General features: G+C 39.9%; 2 protein-coding genes across 2 annotated transcripts; both read left to right on the top strand.

The window, feature by feature from the left end:
- LOC119263748 (scavenger receptor cysteine-rich domain-containing group B protein-like) lies at positions 1 to 2119 on the top strand. Its single transcript, XM_037540267.1, has 4 exons — positions 1 to 104; positions 604 to 936; positions 1087 to 1395; positions 1599 to 2119. The coding sequence occupies exons 1-4, from the start codon at positions 47 to 49 to the stop codon at positions 1925 to 1927; spliced, it is 1029 nt and encodes a 342-aa protein (XP_037396164.1). The 5' UTR covers positions 1 to 46; the 3' UTR covers positions 1928 to 2119.
- Positions 2120 to 3665: 1546 nt separating this feature from the next.
- LOC119263732 (antigen WC1.1-like) lies at positions 3666 to 20977 on the top strand. Its single transcript, XM_037540227.1, has 19 exons — positions 3666 to 3883; positions 3995 to 4303; positions 6157 to 6471; positions 6557 to 6871; positions 6986 to 7309; positions 7548 to 7877; positions 8108 to 8413; positions 8554 to 8625; positions 8765 to 9079; positions 9692 to 9745; positions 9828 to 9986; positions 10116 to 10211; positions 16687 to 16749; positions 17790 to 17852; positions 18264 to 18341; positions 18741 to 18803; positions 18914 to 18967; positions 19067 to 19126; positions 19988 to 20977. The coding sequence occupies exons 2-19, from the start codon at positions 4093 to 4095 to the stop codon at positions 20101 to 20103; spliced, it is 2994 nt and encodes a 997-aa protein (XP_037396124.1). The 5' UTR covers positions 3666 to 3883; positions 3995 to 4092; the 3' UTR covers positions 20104 to 20977.
- The last annotated feature ends 664 nt before the right edge of the window (positions 20978 to 21641 follow it).

The following is a 21641-nucleotide window of genomic DNA, read 5'->3' as shown; positions in this document are numbered from 1 at the left end:
TTGTTCTGCTGCTGAGTTGAACGGACTGCGTGCAGGTCAGAGGGAGATGGACAGCTGTGTGGCTCTCATTCTTCTGTCCTCCACAATTTCACTCACCACAGCTGGTAGGTACACTTTCAGTGTCAAATAATAATTTAGACACAATTTTAACTCTGCTGCTTTCTCTCTGTCTGTCTGTCTCTCCTCTTCAGTCTCCATTTCTTAATGAAGGCGTTGTCATATTGATAAATGTTATTTCCAGTTTTAGTTTATGCTATTACAGTCTAATTTATCCATATATCTATATTTTTCCAACTGAACACAGCAGTTTTTTCACAAAATTATGTGGAAGTATTATGAACATGTGTCAACAGAAATGATCCAAAATCACTTGCAATACAATGGTTTTCTATTAATTTAAAATATTCAAAAGTATTTTTTTTTACTTCTCCTGTAAAGTCACCATTTTGGAGATACAAGGTTTTTTTTTCCAACAGCAGCAAAATGTATATATAAAACATTGCTGTTATTGTGTTTGTGGCTTTTTTGATTAAACTAACTCTCTCTCTCTCTCTCTCTCTCTCTCTCTCTCTCTCTCTCTCTCTCTCTCACTCTCTCTCTCAGGCAATGTGACGTTGGTGGATGGTGGCAGTCGCTGTGCTGGGAGAGTGGAGATTCATTATAATGGAACGTGGGGAACAGTGTGTGATGATGGCTGGGATATGAGAGATGCTGCAGTGGTGTGTAAAGAGCTGGGCTGTGGAGATGCTGTAGATGCACTGAGAAGTGCTCGTTTTGGATCAGGATCAGGGCCAATCTGGAAGGATGATGTGGACTGTAGTGGATCAGAGTCTACATTGATCAACTGTTCATCGCCTGAATGGGGTAATCATAACTGTGATCATTCTGAAGATGCTGGAGTCTTCTGCTCAGGAAATCTTCTCTTTGATACCATTGGTATTAACCTCTCTATTACTTGAATGAATTTGACAGCTTTTACAAATGTGCTGTGGATGGGTTTAACAGATTTTAACAGCTTTAACGGCTGTTTTACAGCTTTTATTCTACTGTAAAAAGTAATTACAGATTTCTTACCTTATTGTACAGACAGTGTGAGGTTGATTGATGGTGGCAGTCGCTGTGCTGGGAGAGTGGAGGTTCAGTATAATGGAACATGGGGAACAGTGTGTGGTGATTACTGGGATATGAGAGATGCTGCAGTGGTGTGTAGAGAGCTGCGCTGTGGAGAGGCTGTAGATGCACTGAGTGATGCTCACTTTGGACCAGGATCAGGACCAATCTGGATAAATACTGTACACTGTAGTGGATCAGAGTCTACACTGAGGAATTGTAGATCACCAGGAGGGGGAAAACATGCTTGTAATCATACTAAAGATGCAGGAGTCATTTGTTCTGGTAGGTTTTGCTGAGAAATGAACATTTCTCTCTTCAAATTTCATTTAATTTACTTTTTAAAAATATGTTTATCTTTACAAAATGTGTTAACATGTTAATGAGTTAAGGTGTAAAATACAAACAGGTTCAAAGTTAATAAGAGAATGATATATGACCTGAGAAACTGCAGTACTTTACCATCTCCACTCTTATTTTTATTTTAGGAATCAGGCTGGTTGGTGGGTCTCGCTGCTCTGGGAGAGTAGAGGTGCTTCATGGAGAGACCTGGTCCACAGTGTGTGATGCTGACTTTGACCAGCAGGATGCAGAGGTTATGTGTCGAGAGCTGAGCTGTGGGCTTCCTGTGGAGGTGCTGGGAGCAGCTGCTTTTGGCAGAGGGGAGGGTCAGGTGTGGTCAGAGGAGTTTCAGTGTAGAGGCAACGAATCTCAGATTCACTTATGTCCAACATCATCTTCACTTAAACACGACTGCTCCCATGACAGTGATGTGGGTCTGGTGTGTGCTGGTAAGAGCTGCACCTTTTCCTGTTAGCCTTAGATTCTATGCTGTGATGAACTATTTAAAAGGCTATTCTACCAATTACAGACAGTGTGAGGTTGGTGGATGGCGGCAGTCGCTGTGTTGGGAGAGTGGAGGTTCTTCATAGAGAACAGTGGGGAACAGTGTGTGATGATGGCTGGGATATGAGAGATGCTGCAGTGGTGTGTAGACAGCTGGGCTGTGGAGAGGCTGTAGATGCACAGAGTGATTCTCAACTTGGATCAGGATCAGGACCAATCTGGATGGGTGATGTGGACTGTAGTGGATCAGAGTCTACACTGAAGAACTGTAAATCAACAGGATGGGGAAAACATGAATGTGTTCACAAACGACGAGCTGGAGTCATCTGTGCTGGTAAGGTACAGTCAGTCATCATATTCACAGTCTGTCATAATATCATTATTACTTCAGAATGAAGTTTATAAGTGTTAATGACTGCATATATCTATGTGTATTTATCAATAATTTAAATATGATTAGTTTCTATATTATTTTCCAGGACAAAAGCAATAGGTTGACTAAAACTCCCTGTCGTACAGTGTAATTGCATGTAATTGTATTATCCACTTAACTGATTCACATGAATATGAAAACTATGAACAAATATACTGCACATATATCATTAATATCTATCCACTTTATATACTATAAAGAAGTGCTTACTGTGATTTACCGATACTGACAGTAAATATTAACTGTGTGTTATTTAACACTTGTGGAAAGCTTGTCCTATTTATTAGTGCTTATGTAGCTACCATTACTTGTGCCTGGAGAGAGAAAAGAGAGAGTTTTTAGAACACATTACTTTATTTTCAACAGAAAAAATATTTTTTGAATGCCTGCCATGTCACATTATTCTTAATTGGACGAAGGAAATAAAAAAAAACCCTAAAAGAGCTGTCTCAGTTAAACACTGTTTTTACCATAGATATATATATACATACCTAGATGCTGCATTGTCTGTTGTTCTCTAACTGAGGTGGTACGTATGTGGGTCTGCCACGTTGGAGCGGTCAAGTTCCGCTTGTGAACAAGTTCACTTGTATTGAGAGGTGATGAGTCTCAACCTTCACCAAATTTGTTCTGTTATAATCTTCAGACATCCATTAATCTAGGTTTCATGGGCTGCTCTCGGGTAGCTTTTATTTATTTAATAACTAATCATGCTAATTAGCCATCTGGACTTGCAGAAAAGTATTTAGTCTGCACCTGATGTTAAAAACCAAGTTTAGCGCAAGCTCCAATAGAAACATAATCTCACACGCATCAGCAAATCCCTCACTGTGTGAATCATTTCTAATCTACACAGATTATGGAAAGCAGCTACAAAGCATTAATCTTCATTGTAAATAAATAACTATTACATCAAGTTAAAATGCCCTGAATAGACAATTAAATTAAATAAGCTTAAAATAAAACCACAGGAAAAACAATCACATCAACAATTTCTTTGTGCCTTACCAACCACATGGCCATATCTACACATAAACATCACACAAAAAATACGCATCACACAAACGTTAATGTTTTCTGAATAAGTAAATACTTACTGCCCAGATAAATGGTTTTAGAGATAATTTTATCAGTGTGTTTAGGCTTTAGTTTGTAGATGTATTTTTTTTTTCTGCATTGTTTTTCTTTTAGGAGTCAGGCTGGTTGGTGGTTCTCGCTGCTCTGGGAGAGTGGAGGTGCTACATGGAGGGACCTGGTCCACAGTGTGTGATGCTGACTTTGACCAGCAGGATGCAGAGGTTGTGTGTCGAGAGCTGGGCTGTCGGCTTCCTGTGGAGGTGCTGGGAGCAGCTGCTTTTGGCAGAGGGGAGGGTCAGGTGTGGTCAAAGGAACTTCAGTGTAGAGGCAATGAATCCCAGATTTATTTCTGTCCCACATCATCTTCACTCAAACGTAACTGCTCCCATGACAGTGATGTCGCTCTTGTTTGTGCTGGTAAGAGCCATAGATTTTCCTGTTATTCTTAGATTCAGTGAGCTGCGATGAATTGTGTAAAATTTTTATATTTTTCTGCAAGCACCTCTTATTCCTCCCCCTGTTGTACAGAAAGTGTGAGATTGCTAGATGGTGGCAGTCGCTGTGCTGGGAGAGTGGAGGTTCTTCATAGAGGACAGTGGGGAACGGTGTGCAGTGATTACTGGGATATGAGTGATGCTGCAGTGGTGTGTAGAGAGCTGCGCTGTGGAGATGCTGTAGATGCACTGAGTAAAGCTTACTTTGGACCAGGATCAGGACCAATCTGGATGGATGATGTGAGCTGTACTGGATCAGAATTATCTCTGAAGAACTGTATGACAGAGGGATGGGGCAAACATAACTGTGATCATGGAAAAGATGCTGCCGTCATCTGCTCAGGTAAGACACAATTAGTCATGACATTAATGAATATGACTTTATCTAAATGTAATCACCAGTAAATTGGAAATACCTCTTTACCATTACCATTCCCAACGTTTTTTCCCACTACCGTGCAGATTGTAATGTAACAAAATGGAAAAGGGTAACAGAAGGAAATTCAACCCTGCCTTGTTCAACAGAATAGGTAGTATGAATAATAACTGTGATGAAGTGGATCAAAAACATAACAATAAGCTTTGCACTTTCGCTTTATTAACAAGAAAATAAACTACATATATTTTTAATTCAGGTTGTGCCAAGAGAAAAAAAAACTCAAATGTTCATCTTTTATGACTCAGGATTAAATGGTGATTGCCACCACATTTCGTTTACGTAGTAAGACTTTTCTCCAAAAAACAGGGTATTAAGATATTAGTTCAGTTGCACTTAAATGACAGTGCTATGTGCTTATCGCAATATTTAATTTTTTTAACTTTCCACAAAAACTGTAGGGGGCTTTTGCTCAGTAAACCACTCAACACACCACAGAAAAGGTTAGATTCTGTCGTTCTGCCACTTCAGCACTAATTATTTCACTCACTTGCTCAGATATGGGTTTTTATCTGGAAAGTGTGTGTCAGTGGTTAGCTGGAATTTAAAGCTTGTGTGTGGCTATAGCTGCAGTTCAGTCTGCTTTGTGGTATGCAAAGCAGTTACAGTAGCTTGTAAAAGCTGCACACACACCTCAGCCTAGTTTCATTCAATTCGATTTAAGTCTTTGTCCTGTAAAAACTCTGGTGAATTGGTGAACTGTGCATTAGTTTGTCCAAATCAAATCTGTGCTGTGATGTGTGAAGCTATTAGCCTGCTAGATCAGCTACAGCTAGCTCTTATCAATTGTACCTAACTGGTGCTGCACTGCAAAAATATCATGAATGTTGAGTTCTGCTACAGTAGCAGATACATGTTCTGTAGCCATATGGGTTTTTTTTATTTTATTTTTTTTAGAAAATTAAAGTGCTGTGGTATATGTTATTATATTGAACTATTAGACTTTCAATTTATTTACTCTATTTGACCTTGATATATATATATATATATATATATATATATATATATAGCACCACAATTATCTCCGTTCCTACACCCCACTGAAAACTCCTCAAATACAAAATACAGAGATGCAGGCTTAATATTTAAAATCAAGCATTTGGACAAAAAGTACAGGGTCATTACATATCACTGAAAGAAACATACCTGGAGCAATGCACCAGGACACATTTCTAGTATAATCTCACTGAGTAAGAAAGGGGACAAGACATCAACCCTAAACACACCATAATAACTCAAGACTAAAATCTAAAAAAGGTTGAAGGCCAAGCCAGTCTCCGATCTCCTGACTTTAAATTAATTTGAGTGAGTCCAGCCGAGAGATGCTCATGACTTTGGGCAATTTAAGTAGGTTTGCCAAGAGGAGTGGGTTACATTTGAACTACAATGCTGCACAAATCTAATTACTTCTTACCATAGATGTGTTGAAAGTGTAATTACCAAAACATGCTTTGCAACAAGGCACTAATGTTAATTTGTGGTGTCTGAATACTGAACTGGATTTAAACAATAAAATAACAAAGGTTAAATATTTAACAGAAAACATAAAAAGATATGATTTAAATCATTCTTCCTTGAGTTGCACATTTAATTTCTGCCTTGTGTTACATTCCTCTAAGATTAAGATCCTACACTGACTGCACTGTACAGTTACTTAGTGGAAACTTGTTGGAAACCATGACAAGAATTTCTGAACATCATATGTAAATAGATCTGTAAATCTATTATTTACAATGTTAATGTAATTCAAATACACACAGGTCACAGAAAGTCCAAACTTATTGATGGTTTTCACCGCTGTTCTGGAAGAGTGGAGGTGCTTAATGTGAAGACCTGGTCCACAGTGTGTGATGCTGACTTTGACCAGCAGGATGCAGAGGTTGTGTGTCGAGAGCTGGACTGTGGGCTTCCTGTGGAGGTGCTGGGAGCAGCTGCTTTTGGTAGAGGGGAGGGTCAGGTGTGGTCAGAGGAGCTTCAGTGTAGAGGCAATGAAACTGAGATTTATTTCTGTCCAACATCATCTTCACTCAAACACAACTGCTCCCATGACAGTGATGTGGGACTGGTGTGTTCAGGTAAAGTATTAATATTTAAAAAGAAAAAGTGTAACAATTTGCTGAATTGCCTTAATCCATTATCTTTAATGTGATGTTGATTCAGGTCACACTCAGGCTCAGCTAGTGAGTGGCTCTGACTCCTGTTCTGGTCGAGTGGAGCTCCAGTACCTCAGTGAGCGGGGCACAGTGTGTCATGTAAGCTGGGATATGAAAGCTGCCAGTGTCCTCTGTGGTCAGCTGAACTGTGGGAGTGCTGTGGCTGTGTTGGGGTCAGACTGGTTTGGGGAGGGGAGTGGCCAGATCTGGGCTGATGTGTTTGATTGTCAGGGGAACGAAACACACCTGTCAAAATGTCCCATTTCATCATGGAGTCGAACTGCATGCTCTCATAAACAGGATGCTGGAGTCATCTGCAGTGGTGAGCTCTCAAAATTTTATACGAGCCTATAATTATTTACGCCATGTTAGGAAAAAAACTGTAAAAATATATGACACCCTCAGTCTTTTAGTTAAGTGATTATTTCCTCTTCAGGTTCCTCTCTGGCATTTCATGAGGGACGAGTGAGGTTGTCTGGAGGGATGGAGTGTGAGGGGGAGGTGGAGGTGTACTTCAGGCAGGACTGGAGGAGAGTTCTGCTGGACTCCTGGAGTGAGTCTGTGGCCTCTGTGGTCTGCAGACAGCTGGGCTGTGGCTCTGTGTTCAGCTTCTCCAGCTCCTCTACATCCAGTCCTGAACACAGTCACATGTGTGTGACGGGTTTCAAATGTTCTGGGAGTGAAGCTCATCTGGGGAACTGCAGCAGCGTGCAAACAGTCAACTGCAGCTCCAGAGAACAGCTCTCAGTCACCTGTACTGGTAACCATTTAATATTCTACGTATGAACAGACAATAGTATCTTTACTAAATGTATCTTTTATAACATATGCTGTAATTGTGCAAAATTCAACTCAGAATAATGAGAAAAAACATCATGTGGTGGACAAATTAAGATCTCTAACTTTGTAACTGTGTGTGTGTGTGTGTGTGTGTGTGTGTGTGTGTGTGTGTGTGTGTGTGTGTGTGTGCGTGTGCGTGTGTGTGTGTGTGTGTGTAGGTAAGTTTAATCAAGCTCCCAGCTCCATCAGGCTGGTTGGTTCTGGGGGAGACTGTGCAGGAAGGGTAGAGGTTTTCCACAGTGGCTCATGGGGGACAGTGTGCGATGACTTGTGGGATATTGAGGATGCACAGGTGGTGTGCAGACAGCTGCAGTGTGGAGTAGCCCTCAGTGCTCCAGTACCAGCCCGGTTTGGACTTGGAACTGGACCCATATGGCTGAATGCGTTGGAGTGTGAGGGGAATGAGACGTCCTTGTGGAACTGTAAATTTCAGCTGTGTGGAGAGAATGAATGTGGACACATGGAGGATGTAGGAGTTGTGTGTTCAGGTACAGCATGTAGATCTTAAAGTCCTCATAATTTCTTGTTTTATGACAGTAAAATGTAATCTTTTCTGATTACATAAAATATTTTCAATTGCCTTTGTGCAAAAATGTTTTTTAAAAATTTGACCGAAGTGACATTGTATTTTTTCTTTAAGGATCATTTCCTAAACGTGTACAAAAGCGTATTCACAACAAGTATCAAGACTCAGTACAAGTTGTCTTTCTCTCACCAGAGTTTAAAGAGTTCAGACTCACTGAGGGCTGTGAGGGAAATCTGGAAGTGTTCTACAATGGAACCTGGGGTAATGCGTGTGAAAATGGAATGACAGAAGAAACAGCTAATGTGATCTGTCAGGAGCTGAACTGTGGAAGCATGGACAGTCAGAGGGCGTTTAAAGGAAGAGTGGAATCAGCTCCTAACTGGCTGGATGATCTGAAATGCAGGAGTCATGACTCCAGTGTGTGGCATTGTCCATCTTCACCCTGGGGACAGAACAACTGTGATAATCGCAACGAGGTAGCTCACATTAAATGCTCAGGTAGGGAGATTATTGTACTTTCATATGTTGTCATGAATACCATGTGTGAAAATAAATTTGGTCTAGACTGTCAGAATATTAGTACAATAGATTTACATCTAACAGCTACATATAAATAAACTACTTTGCCATATTCAAAGATGAGGGAAATTTTAAGCACAGAAGTCATCTGAAATGCTCCTCAACATCTCCTCATCAGGGACACTGCACAGGTAAGAACACACATTAATAATAATAAGGTGTTAGTCCCCTGTTATTTTAGTAGTTTATAGCTGTATTGAAGTTTATTCTCAGACTATCCTGCATAGTCAGTGTTTCTCTATCTCCTCATGTGTGATGTGTGTGATGTAGATCACCTGCATCTCAGGCTGAGAGGAGGAAATGGAAGTTGCTCTGGGAGACTGGAGGTGAATCATAACACTGTGTGGGGGTCTGTCTGTGATGAACTGTGGGACATCAGAGATGCTCAGGTGGTCTGCCGGCAGCTGGGCTGTGGGCCGGCGCTGAGTGCTGATGGGAGTGCTGTCTTTGGTGCTGGTGAAGGGCCTATCTGGCTGAACAGAGTGAAGTGTAGAGGGAATGAGATTCACCTGTGGGACTGTCCCCATTCCCTGAAGAACCACACTGACTGCTCCCACAAGCAGGATGCTGGAGTCACCTGTACAGGTCAGAGGAGATTTCCTAACTTGAATCAAAACAATTTTACATGGGTCTTAGTAATGCGCAAGGCTGCTTGGAAAAGTATATTGAGGTATGCAGTCCTTAAAGCTACATTATGTAAGATTTGGAGACCTCTCTGGTGGAAATTTTGTAACAACAGTTGAGCTTTAGACTCCTTCCCTAACATGAGCATGTTAAAAAAAAAATATTCAAGGAGAACTCGAAGAATTTAAACAGAAAGGACATTTGAGGTCTTCCAAGGATGTAAGTGAGTTATCTAGTATGGTCATCATGTCATCAGTATAATATGGTTTTTGCATTTGAGACTGAATCATGAAGCTAGACTTGCTTTTTTGAGCCTAGCTGTGTGAGATTAATAAATAGAGACATGATGTGGTCCAAAATCCTCTTGAGATCTGATCCGCACATCCACACGTTATTATGTCTGGGTTTACAGGATGACTCACAGCAACGCATGCACAACACATTTCAGTATATTTTTTTTTCTCATGACTAATGATAGTGGAATTGCTAGTTAACATGATTCCACTTTAATGAGTGTTTGTTTTTTGTGCTTTGTTGGATTTTTAATTTTGTGAATTGCTTCTGCATTTACAGACAAATCTATGCCTTCTACTACTACACCCATAATTACAACCACCACCACCACAGGTACTATTTTGTCATTTTAATAAATGTTTCTGAAGAGGTTATTATGTGCTTCACACAGTGCTGTGTTTTAATTTGTTTACAGTTCGTCAGCCAGTTAAGACAAAAACCCCTCCTCTGCAAACTCCTCCACCAGTTGTTCCACCCATCTATCCATTTTTTCTCCTGGTTCTGGGAGCGGTGCTCTTCCTGGCCTTAGTCCTTCTGTTTGTGCTGTTTTACCAGAACAGAGTGCTCAGGAGAGGTAGAGAGATTCAGAGATCATCTACAATCCACTTTCTATACATTCTCTTAACATCATTAGTCCTTCAATCTGTCATCAGTCTTCTCTTCTACTGAACTGGCTCCATGTTTCTCTCTGTCTCCCTCACAGTGCTCTCTAAGAGGAGGCGTAAGACTCTGACTGAGGTAGTCTATGAGGAGATTGACCGTAGATACATCACTAAAGGAAATAACTCCACTCAAAGGGGTGAGTGATATAGTATGTAGTGCTCTGCATGAGGTTCAATATATTCAATTAAAATATATTTACACACTTATACTTAACTGAAAAAATGCAATACATGTTCATTTGATCAAGTTAATAGGCAATTTGCTCAAATTAACATTTTTATGTATAGTTTAATATAGTTTTCAGGGTATTAATAATAAGAATAAATCAGTCAGTTTATTAGATTAACTGTACAGTTAGAGTAGATCTACATGTAGTGTAGTGTGTTTATTCTGCTGATAACCATCTATTAGGCAGCTGAAGTTAAATTGAGTAATTCCTGTAAAACTTCCATTTTTGGACATACAGAGAAACCACACAGCTACAGGTGTGTGTGTGTGCGTGTGTGTGTGAGTGAGAGAGAGAGAGAGAGAGAGAGAGAGAGAGAGGAAGAAGAAAAGGAGAGAGTAGGGGTAACACCTTATGTGTGTGTGTTGAGAGGGTGGTTGTGTGTGCAAGGCAATTGATCAGTGAATGATTGACAGAATGACAAGTAACTAAATGAGTGCATGTGTCTGAGTGAGTGATCTAATGATGGTACAGAAAATGTGATTGAAGGATTGATAGTAGTGAGATATTGAGTAAGTGAGTGATTGTCCATGTGACCCAATAAGTGAACAACCAAGTAGTGAGTGAATGACCAAGTCATCATGTTACAGCAACAATGACTGATTGAGTGATCAGTGAGAGACCCAGTAACTGAGCATTTAGTTACAGAATCAGTGGGTAACTAAATGAGTGGCTGAGTCTGTGATGGAGTGATCAGTGAGTGACTAAGGCAAAGTTAGCAACTGGATGACCAGATTAGTGACCAAGTGACCAAACGAGTGACTGAGTAAGCAACAAAATGAGCTGTTCATAGAGTGAACAAGTGAGTAACAAAGTGAGCAAGTAAATGACCGATTAAGTTAGTGGCCAAGTGAGTAATTAAGTGAGTGACTGAATGAGAGAGCAAGTGACCAAGTGAGTGACCAATTAAAGGACTGATTGATGAATGAGGGACGTAATTAAGAAAGTAGCCAAGTGAATGAGTGACTGCATGGATGTGTTAGTGAAAACCAAAGTGAATGAATGGATAAGTAAGTGACTGAATGAAAGACAAAGTGACTAAATGAATAAGTGAACAAGTGAGTGATCGGGTTAGTGAATAATTAACTGACCAAATGACCAAGTGGGTTACTTTGACCAAGGTGAGTTAGTGACTGGATGAGTGACCAGGCAAGTGAGTGACAAAGTGACCAAGTGTTAGTTTGATCAAGTGAGTGACCAAGTGATTACTGAGTGAATGAGTGAGTGACCTAGTATTACAGTGAATAAGATTGACCCAAAAGCCAAGTGAGTGAGTGAGCATAGGACCAAATGAGTGATGAGGTGAGTGAGTGAGAGACCATTTGAGTGACTGAGTGATCAAGTGAGTGACCAAATGAATCAGTCAGTCAGAGATTTTTTTTAAAGTGAGTTAGTAAATGTGTGTGCAAGTAAATGAATGGACGAGTGAGAAAGTGTTGCTACTGAATGAATCAGTTAGTCAACAGAGTGAGAGTCAATCAGTGAGTCTGTGGTTGTGTCTGAATTGTTAAATGGACCCTTTTTTACTAGATTTTGACTGATCTGTAGGCTATGACTGTTGTGACTATATTGCAATATATATATATATATATATATATATATATATATATATATATATATATATATATATATATTTATTGCAATAACTATATTTTAGTTATTGGGATGCAGCCTGTGTTTGAGTCAGTCAGGCAGCTGATCAGTAACTGAGAAAGTAAACAATCAAATGAGTGAATTAGCCTGTGTGTGTGTGTGTGTGTGTGTGTGTGTGTGTGTGTGTGTGTGTGTGTGTGTGTGTGAATAAGTGATAAGAGGGAAAGTTAATTAAGTATTCACAGACAGCCCAAGAGTTAGCAGGTCAATCAATAAGAGAGGAAGTGAAGGAGTGAGCAAGAAAGTGAGCCAGTAAGGGATCAAGAGTGCAAATGAGTGAGTGTGTGAGTGAGTGAGCAGGTGTGTGAGTAAGAATGCGAGTGTGTCAGCATGACAGATAATTGTTGAGTGGATGTGTGAGCAAGTGCGTGACTGAATGAGTATCTGAGCGAATGAGCAAGTGTGTGAGTGAATGTATCATTAACTCAAGTCAGTGAGTTAATGAGTAAGAATTATTTCAGCATATTTTTCCTAGTCTTTTATTAAAAAGAGTAAATCAGTTAAATGATAGTTTAGTGTATATTAGATTAAATATACAGTTAAAGTAAATCTACATGTAGTGTAGCGTGTTAATTCAGCTGATAAGCATCTCTTAAGCAGCTAAAGGGAAACTGCCATATTTGTACATGCAGAGAAACCACACAGCTGCAGGTGTGTGTGTGTGTGTGTGAGAGAGAGAGAGAGAGAGAGAGAGAGAGAAAGGAGGTAATTCTGCTGATAAGCATCTATTACGCAGCTAAAGTTAAACTGTGTAATTCCTGTTAAACTTCCATTTTTGTTCATACAGAGAAACCACACAGCTGCAGGTGTGTGTGTGTGCAGGTGTGAGAGAGAGAGAGAGGATGAGAGGAAGAGAGGATAAAAGAAATAGAGAGAGAGTGGGGGTAACACTGTGTGTGTGTGTGTGTGTGTGTGTGTGTGTGTGTGTGTGTGTGTGTGTGTGTGTGTGTGTGTGTGTGTGTGTGTGTGAGAGAGAGAGAGAGAAAGAGAGAGAGAGAGACTAAGCTAGAGTTACCAAATGTGTGTGTGTGTGTGTGACTGTCACTGACTATGCGAGCTCATCAAACAGTGATTGACTGAATGATTGAAGAGTGAGTCAGCAAGTGAGTGACCAAATCAAATCAGGTACCAAGCGAGTTACTGTTGGACCACTGATGAATCACTGAGTGAGTGACCAAATGAGTGACTAGGTGACCTATTAAGTGAGTTACTGAGAAGATGATTGAGTGATTGATTGAGAGACCATGTGAGTAAAATAATGAGTAGTGACTTATTTAGTCATGGACTGAGTAACTGATTGTCCATGTGATCAAGTGAGTGAACAACCAAGTAATGAATAAATGACAAAGCGTCAGTGTCAGTGACTGACTGAGTGCTCAGCGAGAAACCCAGTAAATGAGCAAGCTAAAGAGTTACCAAATCATTAGGTAACTAAATGAGTGGCTGAGTAAGCAACAGAATGAACTGTGATCAGAATGTGATCGAGTGAGTAACCAAATGAGTGACCAAGTGACTGAGTGATTGGTAGTTTGATGAATTAATGACTAAGTGAGCAAAAAAATTAGTGAATGAATCAGTGTGTAAGGACTCAAGTCAGTGAGTGGATGAGTGAGTCACTGAGTGAGAGATCAATACATTTTTTACAAGTGATGGATTGAGTGACCAAGTGACTGATTGGGTGATCTAATGAGTTAGTGACTGAAACAAGTGAGTGACCAAATTAGTTACTTTGATCAAGTCATCAAATTAATGAGTCAGTGACCAAATGAGTGATCGGATGAGTGAGTGTGTAACCAAGTGTGTTAGTGAATGACCAAATAAATGACTGAATGACTGACCAGATGAGTGAGTGACCAAGTGACAAAGAGAATGACCAGTTGATAAATGAGTGCCCAAGTAAGCAAACAAGTTAGGGTGCAAGTAAATGATTGGGTGAATGAGTAAGTGCCCAAGAGAACAAATGGACGAGTGAGTGACCAAGTAAGTGATTTATTGAGTTCATAACTGAATGAGTAAGTAACTGCATGAGTAGCCAAGTCACCAAGTGAGTGAGTTAATGACTGAGTGACTAGGCAAATGAGTGACAGAGTGCATGACCAAGTGACCAAGTAAGTGACCAAATCGTCAAGTGTATGATCAAGTGATTAGTGAATGAATGAATAAGTGACCAATTGAATTAGTATAACCGGGAGGCCAAGTGAGTGAGTGAGCAAGTGTGTCAACAGAGAGTCAATAAGAGTCCATGGCTGTGTCTAAATAGTTAACATGAACTTTTTTCCCACATTTTATCTGATCTGTAGCCCATGGCTGCAGTATTAGTGTAGTGACCCACTATTACCCATGGACATGAAGAGGCCTGGCCATGCAGAGTGGCCAAGCGTGGAACCTTATGGGTTTGCCGCACTCGTGGTGGCAGAGACATAAGGCTTGTGAATTGTTGTTCCTGATTAGTCTAAGATGTGTGCTGGTGGTGTGGTTGGTCAAGGCCAAGTATCCTGGAGCTCCAGCTCCAGTAAAATAAGGATTGATGCTCTGAGGAGATCCTATATGCTGGGGAGGAGGACACAGCGCTCAGTCTCTCTCTGCTGTTGTGTACAGCCCTAAGAGAGGACAGCAGCAAGAATTGCCAAGAAGCATGTCTTGTACAGCGTGTTCCTTTACTGGGGCGTAAACATTCCAAATCCCTACTGCAGAGAGATTGTGAGGGGCATGTGTCCATGGAGTATTCTCAGACTTTGTGAGGTTGTCAGGATGTCTTTTCTGAAAAGGGGGGCTGTATCCTCTGTTCTAGGCTGTGGGCTGGTTTGTGTGGGTTTACTGTTTTGCTGTTATAGGCACCCATGTGATGGTGGCAAAAGGACATCATCATCTGCAAAAAGCAGAGATGGCACCATCCAGCCTCCATACATAATGATTTCCTGACCTTAGCTACACCTCAATACCCTGTCCATGAATATCACAAACAGAAGTGGAGACAAGGCACAACCTTGACAGAATCCAACTAAATGCTGAGTATACGGACACAGCCCGGAGTAGTGGCCCTGGCACTCCATATTCCCATAGGACCTCCCACACAATCTGGTTGTAAGTCTTATTGAAGTCCACAAACCACATGTAGACTGAGTTAGCAAATTCCCATGCCCCCTAAATAATCCAAGTAAGGGTGTAAAGCTGGTCCATTTTTCAACAGCCGGGTTATAATCTAAATTCTTCCTCTTTAGTCAGGGGTTCGACCACTGGTTGGAGTCTCCTTTCCAGCACCTTGGCATAAACTTTCAAAGGGAAGCTGAGCAGCGTCATAGACTGGTAATTGGAACACACTCTCCAGTCCCCTTTCTTTGAAACAGGGACCACCAGCCCAGTCTGCTATTTAAATGGTACTATTCCTGAGGTCCGGGTGACATGTCATCCATGATAGCCTCACAGCATCCAGAGCCATAAGCATTTCTAGGCAAATCTCATCCACCCCCAGTGCCCAGTGATACCAAGTACCTCAAAGACTACCATCCCCCATGGGGGGAGGCATGTCTTTTGGGTGAGGAGTTTTTCAAAGTGCTCTGGAACTCAGAGTTTCTCCACCCCTGCTGAGTACAACTTTAGCAAAGCCACTCTGATGAGTCGCCAGATGATTGTCGAGAACCTCCTTGAAGCAAATCAAAATTTTTTTTTCCATGGCATCTCAAAACTGTTCCCATGTTCTGGATTTTGTTTCTGCCACCACAATTGCTGCTGCCTTTTTTCCCCATCTGTACCCATCTACTGAGTCAGGAGTCATCCCAGCCCACCAGTCCTTAAAGGTCTTCTTCTTCAACTCAATGGCTTCCCTCACCACCCTTGTTCACTGGGGGTTCTGGGGTTGCCACCCCAACAAGCTCTGATGGCTTACACTATGATGGTTTTGTTCATTTTGACTCCGTCACCTACCTCTCAGTTTTTCCTAGCTCTCCCTCACTGTCCGCTTGGGTGTATGAGATCAGACTGGCAGTTTTGCCAGAAATCTGATCCAACTCGCTACCAGATGGTGATCAGTTGACAGTTCAACACCTTTCTTCACCTGAGTGTCCAGAACATACGGTCCTACGTCGGATGAAACAATAACAAAGTTGATCACTGACCTTTGATTCAAAGAGCTCTGGTACCATATACACTTTTGAACATCTTTTCAAACATGTTCAATCAATGACTAGTCTCCAGCAAGATACTCGAGTCTGTAGGTGGGTTCCTTTCCTGAACCTACCTACTCGCTCCAAGAAGCTTGAATACTCTAAACTGTTGTTTGGTGCATAAACCCACACAGTAGTCATAGGTTTCTTCCCTGAGATTTTCATTTGCTTTGAGGGTGACCCTTTTGTCCTCCGAGACAAAATCCAATAGGTCATCATTTTTAATACATGCTTTAATTAATGTATTGTTGTCTGAAAAACATTACATGAATAAATAATTTTTAATGTGTAAACGCCTTAAGAACATATGTTCCACAGCAGCTGTAAAGACGTATAAGTTGAGAAACTGAGGAGAGAGGAGGCATTCCAAGAAAACATGCATCTTATATTGAAGTCTTTTTGTTATTGTAAATCATGATATTGGAACAAGACCAAAAGATGATTTGTATTCAATTCATTTTTGTTGTGGCTGAATTTTAACAAAATACAAAGTCAACTGATGATGTCAACCACCAGTAGCTTGCAATGGTCCACTGCACTCAGATGATTTTTCTGCTCTCTTTTAACAGGAAGTATCCTCTCTGAAGCACAGCATTCAGGATATGAGAATGTGGATGAGGAGCTTCTCACAGGTAAGAGGACCAGAACATGTGTGAGACAATTTCCATTCCACTAAGATACACTGTATTGCCAAAAATATTTACTCGCCGATCCAAATAATTGAATTTAGGTTTTCAAATTGCTTCCATGGCCACAGGTGTATAAAAAGTACCTAGGCATGTAGACTTCTTCTACAAACATTTGTAAAAGAATGGGTCACTCTCAGGAGCTCAGTGAATTCCAGCATAGTACCGTGATAGGAGCACACTGCCACTGGACCGTAGAGCGGTGGAGACGTGTTCTCTGGAGTGACGAATCAAGCTTCTCCGTCTCTCAATCCGACGGATGAGTCATCAGACCAAGAGATTTTGACAATTTCATGCTCCCAACTTTGTGGGAACAGTTTTGGAATGGCCCCTTCCTTTTTTAACATGACTGCGCACCAGTGCACAAAGCAAGGTCCATAAAGACATGGGTGAGCGAGTTTGGTGTATAAGAACTTGACTGGCCTGTACAGTCCTGACCATAACCCTATAGAACACCTTTGGGATGAATTAGAGCAGAAACTACGAGCCAGGCCTTCTCGTCCAACATCAGTGTCTGACCTCACAAATGCACTTCTGGAAGAATTCCAGAAAAAAATTCCCATAAACACACTCCTAAACCTTGTGGAAAGCCTTCTCAGAAGAGTTGAAGCTGTTATAGCTGCAAAGGGTGGGCCAGCATCATATTAAACTCTGTGGATTAAGAATGGGATGTAACTCAAGTTCATATGTGTGTGAAGACAGACAAATGAATACTTCTGGCATTTTAGTGATTATAACAATCACAGCTTAAAAATAAGATAATTTATCCGTATGTATGTTTCATATGCCACAGTTATGGAAATGTTTAGGATTAAACCAGTATTTAGAGAATTAAAATTTCTATGGAGGGAATACATGTGTGTGTGGGATTGCAATGCATGATTGTGAACCCAGTTCACAGTGATCCACAGCACTTCCAACACACACGAGTGTGGGGGTTCTGTATTCTGAACATGCTTCATCACTGTTCTGCTCTCCTCTAACAGGAAGTATCCCCTCTGAAGAACAGCATTCAGGATATGAGGATGTGGATGAGGAGCTCCACTTGGGTAAGAAGATCTGAAATTCCATACAAATGAGAAATATTACTCACCAATAGAAATTAGAGAATTCATTATAAATACATGTACACAAATAAATACATTTAGTCAAGTTTGTTTTAGCCATGTCTCTTCTATGCCAAGAACATTTGGGCTCAGAGTAAAATTCTCATCCACAATCACACCTAATGTCCTCTCTTACTTATACACATACAAACACAATAAAAAAACAAAATAAGTCCAGAAGTGACTCTTTGGTCAGCACTCAGGTAGGACTTCAACTGAGATTTGCCTTTTGGCAGACATTCAGTCAGCAGTTTGTCTCTATAGTCTTATCATTTTTTGCATTTCATTGTTGTCCAATGAGTAATTGTGATTGTTTTTATGTTTATAAATACAGTTTGCTTTTATTTGATTTAGGTGAATCAGCAAAAGAGGACACAGCAGACAGCTATGATGATGTCATCACTGCTGGACAGATCTCTGTTAGTGTAGCAGGTATGTTTCTGTTTGGGGATTTTAGTTGAGAAAGAAGAAATAAAGTAGGGATTAAAATCATTACTAATGTTATGAAAATAGAATAATCTGTATTTGTAATGTCTTTGTGAACCATTTGTGGAGCTTTACTGACCCTTACAACAGTGGTCCACACATAAGTGCAGGAAGGCATTTCGGTGCCCACATATGCCCGTCACACCTGCAAAATCCAGCCATTGTATTAATTTTTATTCAAATTAAAATATCATTTTGTAAATGCTTAAAAAATGCAAAACAGTCTACATTGATAGTAACAAATGTTACAGAAACCCAGCACACAGCTGTGTCTGAAACACCTACAAATACAACCGTGTAAAATACGGTTTTATGTAATTTAAATATCTCTGTGTTTTGTTGTAGAGGGCTTAGCGCAGATTTATGATGATGTCATCACTGCTGATCAGAGCTCAGCTGCTGTAACAGGTTTGACTTGTAATGTAACAACACTGTAATATCAAACATGAACACAGTCACTGATGATACTGAAGCTGATTTAATGACTTTTTTCCCCAAAATTTTGACCGAATACTCAGCAGATGTCTATGATGATGCTTTTACCATGGGACCAAACTCCAGCATTATGGAAAGTAAGTCTTCTTATTGTGTAATTAATGATTGATTTACAATTTACAACCAAAGCTTCAACACAGAAAAAATAATATGTTTATCTCTCCAAATTGGTGTAGTGGACACTCGAGAGAGCAATGAGGATATCATCACTAATGAACAGGATGAAGGGCTAAAAGGTGATACATAAACAGCGTTGTCGTTCACTTAATAAATAAACATATCCATATTTGTTAATGTGTAAACAGTTTGAAGAGCCTTTTTAACTCACAGGCTCATTCATCGTGTCTGTATCCACTTTCTTATGGAGAAATTCGAAAGTGACTCAGTTGCATGGGTTCATCTCCAGCATGAGGAGACTGTGATGGCTCCAAGGGAGCTGTTGACAAGGGATGTGTGGATATTTGAGCAGCTATGTTAATGTGTCTCCTTTGCTTTCTGCTCTCATGAATGAGTTGATCTAGTTGAAGAGCTGTTGCTATAAGAGTCTCTAGGGAACTGTCTCAGTTGCAGTTTGCTAGCTCATCTTTCACAGCTTCACTACTCCATTGTAGAAGGCTACAGTGATTCTTCATACTTCCTTTGGCTTCACATATAAATGCAGAATTTCATCACACATTCAGCAGCTCCCAAAGTATAACAGGTTTAAAACACCAAGAAAACAGAATATTTATAAAATGCAAGGCAAAAAATCATAGCAGACAGAAGGCTTCAAGACTGGTTCCCCAGTTCCTTAAAAAGCAAGCAAGACGAGGCACAGATAAACCACATTAGTTATTAATACAAGGACAGGTTATGATTAAGCCACACTTAGGAAGGTCTAGAAGTTCTAAAAGCACTGGAGTTTGGTGGCATCTAGTGCATCTTTTTTGGCATTTGGCAGATGCTCTTATCCAGAGCGACATACAGTTTGATCATTTTACACAGGTAGGCGAAGGTAGTGTGAGGATTTGCCCAAGGACTCTCATTGGTATAGTGTAGGGTGCTTACCCAGTTGCTAAAAAAAAAAAGATTATTTGAGATATGTTCTCATTTTACAGATTATGATGATGTGGAGGAAGAGCCTCAGACAGAGATGTATCATGTGACTGAGAGACCACAGCCAGTGTCTTTCCTCGGGACATTATATTCAAACCTCTTCGGACGCAATAAATGATTTTGTTATAGATCATATTTTGTACCTTAAGAAGCATAAGCAATGTTTATTGTAGCTTCGCACATGTCAAATAGGATATGGTGGTGTTAAAATTGAGTGTTGAGAGGATTACAGACATTCATATTGTTGTCACTCAAAAACTGCCATTATAACTGTAAAAGGGTTTTTCTGTTCTGATTGTATGATTATTATGTGAGTATTATGCATCCCTAGAGCCTTAGTCACAGCTGCAAGTCAATTTCTCTATCTTCAGTTTCTTATGAATTAAGTGTGTAATAGAATGTCCTGCTATGGTCAGAGAGGTAACTCTCCAGTGTGCTTTTTATATTTTGACCAGCAGTATAACTGATAACTGTTTATTTGTCACTTTGTGTCTCAGAAATGTTGTGTTACTCTTTTAGGAGGAAAAGCTTTAGCTTACTGTGTTGTCTACATAAAAACAGAAAATAGATTTTTAAAAAAACAGCAGAGTATATTATCTTTGATTAAGTATAGTCTCAGGTTACATGGAGTGTAAAGATACACAGAGTATAAACATGGTTTTCTGTTGTTAAAGAGGGACTTTAACCCCAATAAAGGCAATCTGAACAGTGTTCATCACCCCAAGACAGTGAGGGAACAGTCTGAGAGGACCCAGAATTCTCAGACCAGAAAACCAACCCATTATTTATTATTTTAGCTGAGATTTAATTCTTTTTTTATTTGTTTCTTTGTTTTTTATTGTTTTCTTTATATACTGATAATCAATTATTTGGTCATTATAAAACAGAATGTAATAAAAGAAAATATCTTTGAATAAATATGACAAAGTCAGTTTGGTTTGACAGAATGGAATTAATTTTGTGATGAAAGATTAAAAAACCCATTAACCAGTTTCATTCTACCATTTGTTTTGGTGTATAGACCTGATTTACCTCAAATAAGTGTAAATGTTATGTAGTTGGCCTTAAATAAAGACCAGAGAACATTTTGAATCACTATGAAAGAAAGACAGGTATGAGTTTAAGCTGTGCCTTTCAATCTTTTATAAAACTTAGTAGTGATGTCAAACCAGATCATCCAATTATTAATCCACCGTTTATGTTTTGATCAAATTTGAATGATTTATTATTTTCCTCTTTCATAACGTGGTTTATTTCATTTGATTGTTAAAAGGCCTCCAAAGTCACCAGCAACAAGGTGGTGTGAAAACAGATTAATTATAAAATGTTCTAGAAGTTCTAGAAGCACTGGTGCTTTGGGGACACCAACTGCCTTGATTTTATGGATGTTATTGTGTTTATTTAACCATTTCCAGGCCTCTCCTCGAGGAAGCCCAGTATTATATAGAGTTAAAAAGCAACTACTGGTTTGACCAATCAGGGCTTCATGAAATTGTGCTCATGATGTAATTGATGATATTAACAAATCACTGTACTGGCTGTGAAGCTGTCAAGGAAAAATACAGACCCAAGAAATTCTTGTTACTTTTTGTTTTTATGTTTACAACCCAAATTCCAATGACAATTCAGCAAGACAATGCCAAGCCACATTCTGCA

Source organism: Pygocentrus nattereri, chromosome 1, assembly GCF_015220715.1.
Source record: "Pygocentrus nattereri isolate fPygNat1 chromosome 1, fPygNat1.pri, whole genome shotgun sequence".
NCBI classification, from domain to species: Eukaryota; Metazoa; Chordata; class Actinopteri; order Characiformes; family Serrasalmidae; genus Pygocentrus; species Pygocentrus nattereri.
The sequence above is the reverse complement of the archived record's forward strand: the minus strand, read 5'-3'. Positions and strand labels throughout refer to the sequence as shown.